This window comes from Solanum lycopersicum, chromosome 3 (genome assembly GCF_036512215.1).
Source record: "Solanum lycopersicum chromosome 3, SLM_r2.1".
NCBI lineage: Eukaryota > Viridiplantae > Streptophyta > Magnoliopsida > Solanales > Solanaceae > Solanum > Solanum lycopersicum.
Window position 1 is genome coordinate 50,515,106 of NC_090802.1, and position 9,643 is coordinate 50,524,748.

At 32.3% G+C, this 9,643-nt stretch overlaps 1 protein-coding gene across 1 annotated transcript; it reads left to right on the plus strand.

Moving 5' to 3' along the window:
- The first annotated feature begins 5,097 nt into the window (after nt 1-5,097).
- On the plus strand, nt 5,098-8,170 carry LOC101248083 (probable pectinesterase/pectinesterase inhibitor 59). Its single transcript, XM_004234885.5, has 2 exons — nt 5,098-6,229; nt 7,323-8,170. The coding sequence occupies exons 1-2, from the start codon at nt 5,323-5,325 to the stop codon at nt 8,015-8,017; spliced, it is 1,602 nt and encodes a 533-aa protein (XP_004234933.3). The 5' UTR covers nt 5,098-5,322; the 3' UTR covers nt 8,018-8,170.
- Nucleotides 8,171-9,643: the final 1,473 nt, after the last annotated feature.

Genomic DNA, 9,643 nt, shown 5'->3' on the forward strand with positions numbered 1-9,643 from the left:
AAAATTAATTCACAAAGAAAATACCTCGATAAAGGACCACGAATTTGAAGCCTTAAATTTCACTATTTTTGAGTTGTTTTTTTTTTTTGTGCATGTGTTCCTTAGGGAAAAAAAAAGGTGAAAAGCTTTCTTTTTTTTTGTTTTTCTTTTCTTGGATTTCTGAAATTTTTCTTTTCCTTTGTACCACTTTTTCTTCTTTTTCTCTTTTCTCCTCCCATTATTAGTGTATATGTATTTATGTATATGTGTGTACATGTGTATGGAAGAGTTGGATTAGTGGAGTGGGGTGTGGGGTGAGTGGAGAGAAATGGTGAAGTGGGGGTGGGATAATGGGTAGGTTAATTTCTTTTAATTTTTTTTTGTTATAAAATAATAATAATATTAATTAAGAAAAATTAAATAGCTAGATTAAAAAAAATATAAAAAATTAAAATCACTAATTAATTAAAACTTTGAATGAATAAATAAAAATATACCTTAAAGTGTTATTCTATTTTTTTGTGGTTTTCATATCTTTTAAAAATAAATTTAACAAAATAAGATAAAAGTCAAAATATTTGTAAAAAATATTTAAGCTCTAAAAAGGATATAAAACTTAAATTCGGTAAAAAATTATGTGTCTATACTGATTACATAGTAAAACGAAATGAATTAGCATTTATTCATGAAGATGAAACTTAGAAATAAAGCTGGATTATGTTTGAATTAACAAAAAACGCATTCAGCTGGACTTAGATTTTTAAAATGGATTTTGGATGAACCAAACTTATATGAGCAGGAAACCAAAGCAGCAGCTATACTTCAAGCAAACTTCCACGATATAATTGATTAAATATCATTTCTAATAGCTAATACACGAATAAAACATCTAAATGAATAATTGAGCTTTTAGCGGAGAAAGAATCTTACGAATTGAGTTGTTCGAGTCTAATTTATTCAACAACTCTTTTGCTAGTCCTCTTGATGTGAATAAGCTGTTGTTAGGCTAATGATTTGATAATACAGTGATGTAGTTACTTGAACTCGCAAGTAACTGCATGAAATTCATTTCGGATCATAGACCAACAATGCGACAATTTTATCAGACTGTTAGTGCGATTCTCGAGTCCAAGACCAAACAGGGGACTATGGAATATAGTTGCACTTGGACTACAAGCAGGGGAAGGGCCATCAATGGTATAAGTAGCTTTGGTTCAAACAATATGTTGGTATGTTGTGTGAAATCTTATAGTCGCTATTAAAACTCGAGAACTTTGATTAAGTATAAAGGGGTAGGTATTGGTGACAGACCATAGTTGTAAACACCACCACTATTTACATTGTTACAATATTATAGAGCTTGATGTATTTGCAAAAATATATATTGGCAATCTAACATCTTTTTTCTATTTTCGTAATAGGCAATAATGACATCTCAAAATGATGAGAATCTGCCTACTTCATCTTCTAATGGTATTTCCTTAGAGGTTGAGAGTCCGAGGCCTTCACAAATTGATGAAGTTGTTGTATCGAGAAAAAGAAAGAGATATTCTAAAGCATGGAAGCATTTCTAGTTAGTGTATGTTGATGGTGTTCCATATGGTCAGTGTAAGTATTGTAATTCTCGATATAAAAATGCTAAAAATTACGGGGCGAAGTCTATGTGGAATCATTTATGTAAGTGCCCTAATAAGTCAAAAAGTGAAATAGGGGGTGAATGATGAAGGACACTATTGTGATCAAGATGTTTCACGAAAACAACTATCACATGCCATTATTTTACACAATTATCCACTCTTTATAGTTGATCATGTGGAATTTAGGAACTTTGTTACGAGTCTCCAACCTATGTTTAAAATGGTTTCAAGAAATACAATAACGTACTGAAAATTTTTGATAATTTGAAATCAAAGACTGCTAAGTTGTTGGATAAAGTCACAAGTAGAGTTGCAATAATAACCGATATGTGGACTTCAAATGGCAACAAGAAAGGATTTATGGCTATTAGTGAGCATTTTATTGATGATTCATGCAGTATTCAAAGTCACATTTTTATGTTTGTTTATTTTCCCGCACCACATGATAAAGATGCGTTATGTAGTGCTTTGGTTAATTGTTTGTTTGATTGGAATCTTGAACGGAACATCAACTATCACAGTTGATAATTCTAGTACTAACAATGCAATGATGAGAACCTTATTGGATGAGAAACTTAATAAAAGAGATTTGTTATTGGATGACCGAGTGTTTCATATACGTTGTGATGCACACATCTTAAATCTGATTGTCCAAGAAGGTTAAAGGTGATAGGAGAAAGTATTGGCAAAATACGTGATAGTATCTTATATTGGATTGGATCATCCGGTAGAATTGAGAGATTTGAAGAAAATGCATGTCTACTACGTTGTTCTTGTAAGAAGAATTTGGAGTATGATTGTCCTACCCGTTGGAATTCAACATATCTAATGTTGAGAACAACCTTAAAATACTAAGAAGTGTTTAAGAAACTGTGTCTAACTGACTTAAACTATAAGTCGTATCCAACGGAAGAGCAATGGAGTCATGCAGAAGATGTTTGTGGGAAGCTCAAACTCTTTTACCATATCACTAAACAATTTTCAAGGACTCAATATCCAACTTCCAGTCAATACTTTACAAAAGTTTGTGAAATTAAGATGGAGTTGGAAGATCGGGCGAAAAACATTAATTAGCTCTTTGGCGTCTGCTATGTTATTAAAATTTCAAAAGTATTGGATGATGTGCATGTTATGATAGATATACTACAATCTTTGATCCAAGATGTAAGATGAAGTTTGTAGAGTACTTTCTTCCACAAATTTATGGTAAGGATGCTTTAACTAAAATTTGAGAAATTCGATCTCACTGTTATGATCTCTTTCATGATTATAATAGTAGACTATCTTCTCCAAGGGGGTCATTTGAAGTATCTAGCTCTAGTGAAGTCACTAATCCTATTTAAGACGGTCGACTATTGAACTTTGATAGATTTGTTGCTTTGAGTCAAGCTACCACGGAGATGAAATCAGAGTTGAATTTATATTTAGAAGAGAGTTTGCTACCCAGGACTCCATCATTTGATAACTTGAGTTGGTGGAAGACAAATGGATTGAAATATCCTACTTTGCAAAAGATGGCTCGTGATCTCTTTAGAAGCTTTAATGTGTGCTCGCACATGATTTTGGAATGAAATAAATGGTATGCAATTTTTCCACTGTCATCTTATTAGTTATTCAATTCTTACAAGTATATAATTTTCTTTTCAGATTTGACTTCAACCATCGATAAAGTGTCATGTCCAACGTTGATTGATGAAGAGAAAGAGTTGGAGTTTAGTTTCATGCCCCATGTTGATTGATGTGTTTGTGTGTGTGCGCGCGCGATGTCCTGATTGTTGTTGTGAATCGGGTAGGGCGGGGCAGGGCTTAACGGGGCGGAGAAATCTGTTTGAAAGATGTTAAATGGGGCACGGTAGGGCGGGTAAGAATGTTAATAGGTCAAAGCTTCCCCTGCCCTAACCCGCCTCATTTACGTCTCTAGTATATATATATATATATATATAAGAATTGAAGTTTACGGGTGCACGTACACTTCTACCTATCTATGTAGGGCCGCCTATGCTTGTGAAGTAGAGAGAGTGTTTTCAACTGATCATCGGCTCAAGTAAAGTACATGAAATCAATTATGAAAATAATATGGAAAGAATAGCAGCAACGACAAATAATATAATATTCCCTTCGTTCTATATTATATGTCACTTTTTTACTGTGCACATGCATGCATTAAGAAATGATGTAATTTTATCGTTCTACCCTTATTTAATTTTTTTTAAACTCAAGTTTTCAATCAATGAATATGAATTGATTTATTTTGATTAATTAATTTAACCAATGAACATGAATCATTTGCTTAAGTTCTCTAATTAGTTGGTCAAATGTATATTTTCAATCCTAATAACTTACAAGGGTAAAGAAGGAATAAATATGCTACTTTATGCATTGATTTTATGAAATGACAAGTATTATGATTTAACTATTTATCGAAAGGGATGCCATATAAATTGGGATGGAGATAGTAACAGGAGCAAATGGTAATACTAGAATCTAAGAGTAAGATAATAAGAAAGTAATAATAATAATTAATAGGTATTTCTAATAATAATACAGAGAAAATCACTTAACTGCCCACTAACATTCTACCCTAATTCATAACCTCCCACACTACGGTAATCTATCTTCCCTGAGTGGAGGATGATATACACACAAGAAATTCGAACAGCGTGAGTATGATTTTCCACAAAGTAGCACTAATTTATCGTCATCTAAATTATTTGAAATTTCAGAACGAATAAAAGAAAAAATTGCGTATGAAGAAGATAGGAGCACATGGGATCCCCTGAAAAATAGCTGTTTAGTCATCTGCTTAAGGGATTAAAGAGAATATTAGCTAAGCTTGTTCCTTAAATTGCACATTATAATACTTGAGCATCAAGTCAAAACATCACATGTACGGACCTCAAGACATGTTATTGGCTTTCTTTGTGTCCACCCTATATATGTAACAATAACACTTAAAATTCATCATATTACATGTACATATTTTGATCAATTCTTGTTTTGCACCAATGAAATGTCTGTAAATTGAAATTGTAATGACGTATATCATCACGTTAAGCAACTCAACAAGGTCAACCTACATTCATAATTGTGACATTAATTAAAACTGATGTATTCAGCGTAAAACCAGAGAAAAGCATTAGCCACTCTCTATTTAAATATTGAGGTGAATTTTAAGTGATCCACAAAACAAGGATCTAAAAATGAAGGAAGGACTTTAGTAGTCCAATATTTTTGAATAGACATAATATATAAATTTGTTCTCAACTTGATTTTTGCTGATATCTATGTCCTTCAATTTTAAGTGTCCATATGTAGACGTTTAAACTTGTATAAAATTGAATAAATAGACAGGCACATACGTCTAACGTGACATCCAACATGGAAATTATGTGTCCTGCATATATTATGTCACATAGAATACATTTGTCTACATGTTTAATTTTATACAAGTTTAAATATTAATTTGTGCACACTCAAAGTTGGAGGACAGTGAAGTAAAGTTAAAAATAGCATATTTATGTCTTAAGTCTTTTGAATATGAAATGAAGTTTGATTTGTGGTTTCATTTTCTTATAGCTCTTAATTTGCCACCCAAAATATTTCAGAAGCCAACTGTCCTTTGACATTGCACTTCTCTTCCAGTTTCTCTCTAGCTACTAGTATAAGAAGTCACTTACTCTATCGACAAGTTCAATTAATAAACACAATGTCAAATTATAAGTTCAATTCTTTGCTCCTTATACTCTGTTCTCTTTCTCTGTTCCTAAACCAATCCTTGTCCAATACCGATGATCAAGAAACGAGTGCTCATGACAATAACTGGTGGTGTAGCAAAACTCCTCATCCTGATCCATGTAATCACTTTATGTCATCTGGTGATGTCCAACCCAAAAATAAATCCGAGTTTCGGACCATGACGGTCCAAGTGGCTATGGATCATGTAATTCAAGTGCAGAATCATGCAAAGAATGTAAGCCAGAAGTGCAGGGGAAAACGAAAGAAGTTAGTGTGGATGGATTGTGAAAAGCTCATGGATGATACTATCCTCCAATTGAGTCGTAGTCTCGATGGCATCAAATCAAATTCAAGTTCTGATTTTGATGCACAAACTTGGCTCAGTGCCTCGTTGACAAACATCGAGACCTGTCTATCAGGATCGAATGATCTCAATGTTTCCAACATCCTCCAACCGAATTTATCCACTAATGTTTCTCAGCTGATTAGTAATTGTTTAGCTGTGAATGGTGAGTTCATGGACGCGGAAAATACAACACAAGTTGGTGGATTTCCAAATTGGCTTTCGAATAGGGAAAGAAAGTTGTTGCAAACTTCGTCAATAGATTTAATGGCTACTAAGGCGAATTATGTCGTGGCTAAAGATAAATCAGGTCGATTTCGGTCCATTCAGGCTGCAATAAACTATGCAGCATCGAAGAGAGTTGGAAATGAAAGAATCGTTATATATATCAAAAGGGGTGTTTATAAAGAGAATATTTTGGTAGGTCCTACAATGGGGAAAATCATGTTAGTTGGTGATGGCTTAAGATACACTATAATCACAGGAAGCCGCAGTGTTGCTGCTGGTTTCACAACTTACAGTACTGCAACTGTTGGTAATGACTCTCGAGCTTCCTCTCTGTTTCGTTTTCAGTTTTGTCTTTCAATTTCTTTCGTTTTATATCAATATGGTTTCATCTTTCATGAATTGAAGTAGATTAATGCGTAATTACAGAAGCATAATGCAAGGGATTTAGCTACTTCTAGTTCATTGGCATTAAGTAAAACAACCGAAACCACAGAGGAATTCCATGTAGAATGAACAAAATTGTGGGAAATGTCTAGGGATTTTGCTCTTCTACTTTTTTTCGCGGGTAAATAATAACACTTCCCTTTTTAGTCGTCCCAAAATAAAAATAGTACATTTTTGAAACACATAGTAAACAATTTGATTTTTAAATGTCTATTTCACTCTTCACATATTTTTTAGATAACAAATATTAAAAATTTTTCTTTTTTGCTTAAATTTCGTATCAAGTCAAACTACTTGTTATAAATTGGGAAGGAGAGAGTAGTTCGTCCCAGTTGCATCTAATGCATATTGCTTCATAGCATAATAAGGTGGAGAATCATTGTAATACATAATTCCATCAAAAAGGTTGAGGCCAAACTATATGTTTTTGAAGAAGTACGTTTTGTTATATCTCTCTACACTCTACTTTGTGTAAGGGTTGACGTCCAAAACAGACTTTAGGAAACATTAGGCATTATGTGAGTTAAGTTACGCCAAATTGGCATAATTTTTCTTTATATCGGGATTCGGTAGTCAACCACCTCCCTAATACTGTCACTGGAAGGATCATGACATACTTTTTATTAAAATATTGAGAAATGCTTAAAAATCAAAGGACAAAACAATCAAAAAAAAATTAAGCTAATTAAAGGTCAAATGCTATTTTGGCGGATCATTTTGTTGCATTCAATTCCTTTCACGTGCAACAATTCTTAAGGGGAACAATCTGCATTTTGAAATTACTATAATTTATCAGGTCAGATCTTAGATTTCTGAATTAAAAAAATAATGTATACGAACATGTTTTCTGAGATTGAGAAACGAGGTTGACATATTTTTTATTTTATTTTTACTAGTAAAATAATGAGAGCATATGGTACATTAATTGTAAATAATTTGAAATTACAATGTTTTAGGGGTGGATGGAATTGGATTTATCGCTCGAGGCATCACATTCCGTAACACAGCAGGGCCACAAAACGGCCAAGCAGTAGCTCTACGATCAGCATCTGATCTATCAGTATTCTATGCTTGTGGTTTCGAAGGCTATCAAGACACCCTATTTGTTCAATCTCAACGACAATTCTACAAATCATGTTATATCTATGGAACCATAGATTTCATCTTTGGCAACGCTGCAGTTGTTTTCCAAAACTGCATGATTTACGTCCGCAAACCATTATGGGGACAAGTAAACGTGATCACAGCACAAGGAAGAAACGATCCATTTCAAAACACAGCAATTTCAATTCACAACTCTAGAATTATGGCAGCTCCTGATCTTCGTCCAGTAATTGGATCGTTCCAAACATATTTGGGACGTCCATGGCAGCAATATTCAAGAACGGTTATCATGAAGACTTATTTAGATACATTGATTAATCGAGCAGGCTGGTTGACATGGTTAGATTCTAATTTTGCTTTGAGTACGTTGTACTACGCGGAATATGGTAATATTGGACCAGCGTCATCGACTAGGTTTAGGGTGAAGTGGCCTGGTTATCACGTCATAAAAAATGGAAATGTTGCTTCTAAGTATACAGTTGCAAGCCTTATAGCTGGACGGGCGTGGTTGCCTTCAACTGGGGTCCCATTCACTGGGGGGCTGTGAAGAACAAGTGTTATTATTATTACACACTTTTATTTGCCTTGTTATTTTTCTTTCTTATTTTTTCATTGATTCTTCTTTTTTGTACGTGTCATGCCATTATGACATATAAATGGATTTATGGATACTATTATGATACATTGAAATTCCACATAAGATCTATATAATTTTTGAATAGGGCGGATTGAAATTTTTTTTGATGGGTTGAAGATTTAATTTTATTCAATTGGAAGATGTCTTGTGATATATAATAATAATATCTTAAAATAAATTGTTAGTTGTAACTTGTAAGGGTAAAAATAGGTTGAAAGATGAATTGAATAGTATTTTTATTAAAAAAAGAAAAAATACATAAGTATTTTCTCAATCTATATTCGAAATTCTAGAGGCACACTTATAATATACTAATGTCTATTACCCTTCTGAACTTATTTTATAAGTAATTTTATATCCCTTTTCGGCCTACGTGACACCAGTTTGAAAGAAAAAAACAACCAGCATTGGGCCACAAGATTATTAATAAAATAAGTTCAAGGGGATAATAAGACCTTTGTATAGTATAAGTGTGTTTCTGAGATTTCGAACATATGTTGAAGAGTACTTTTGTATTATCCCTTAAATAAATGAATGAAAATATATTTAAACCGTTTCGAACAGTCTCAAAATATTTGTGACCCTTTTAAGCACACAATTTTACATGGGAAACCCTTTCATTGAGAAAAGGGTGAAGTCAGGCTCTTTTTAATAATATGAAAAGTTCGGGGCAAGCTTTTAAGTTTAGTAAATATACCTAGGCCCCCTTTTTTTTTTTTAATCACTACTGGTAATTAGGGGTCCCTTTCTATAATTTGAAAAGCTTGGAGATATTTTGCTACGAGCTTGCTTAATTTTTTAAAAATGTAAATGCTTCTGTTTGAATAGATAGAAGTTGAGAATATTTTAGATATTTAATGCATAGAAGGAGTAATTCAGTTAGAAACCTTATTAACTCTGGATAGTTATCAGTTGTTTTATGAGGATCCATTAAAATTCAAGTTAAGGGAATTGTCTTAAAATATTATTTGTGTTTTATTTAGGATTAAAATATCACCCAACTATCACTATTTTACAATTCAAAAACATGATTCTCTCATAGTTGGCATGACATGACATTAAAGTCTTTTTTTAATAATAGAGTAATTTAATTCATTAAACTCATTTAACTAAAATAATGATCATATTGTTTTTAATTTTTTAAATTAATTTATCAAGAATAAAATTTTCATACTTAAATCTTTTATCATAATTAAACTTTTTATTTTTTTTATGTTATGCAGAATGTGTTTTTAAATGGTACTATAATCTCATTAATTTTAAATACTAATAAACACATACATTCGGAAAAAATATTGATGCATAAATCACTCATGAACGTCAAGTTACTACAATTAATCATAAATTGTATAATAAATCAATAATATTAAAGATCGATCAAAAAATATTGATATACAAATCAATCATGAACGCCAATTTACTTCAAAGATTAGACCACTTTGGTGATTAACTAATCTCATATGCATAATTTCAAAATAAAATACATCATGATAGAGGATAATTATTTCACTTAATAATACCTATTACCGTTTTCAA

Bases quoted from the DNA above. Each gene is read 5' to 3' on its own strand.
- LOC101248083 (XM_004234885.5), top strand. From the start codon at position 5,323: ATGTCAAATTATAAGTTCAATTCTTTGCTCCTTATACTCTGTTCTCTT. The intron at 6,230-7,322 runs GTAATGACTCTC...ACAATGTTTTAG, and splicing joins TTACAGTACTGCAACTGTTG to GGGTGGATGGAATTGGATTT.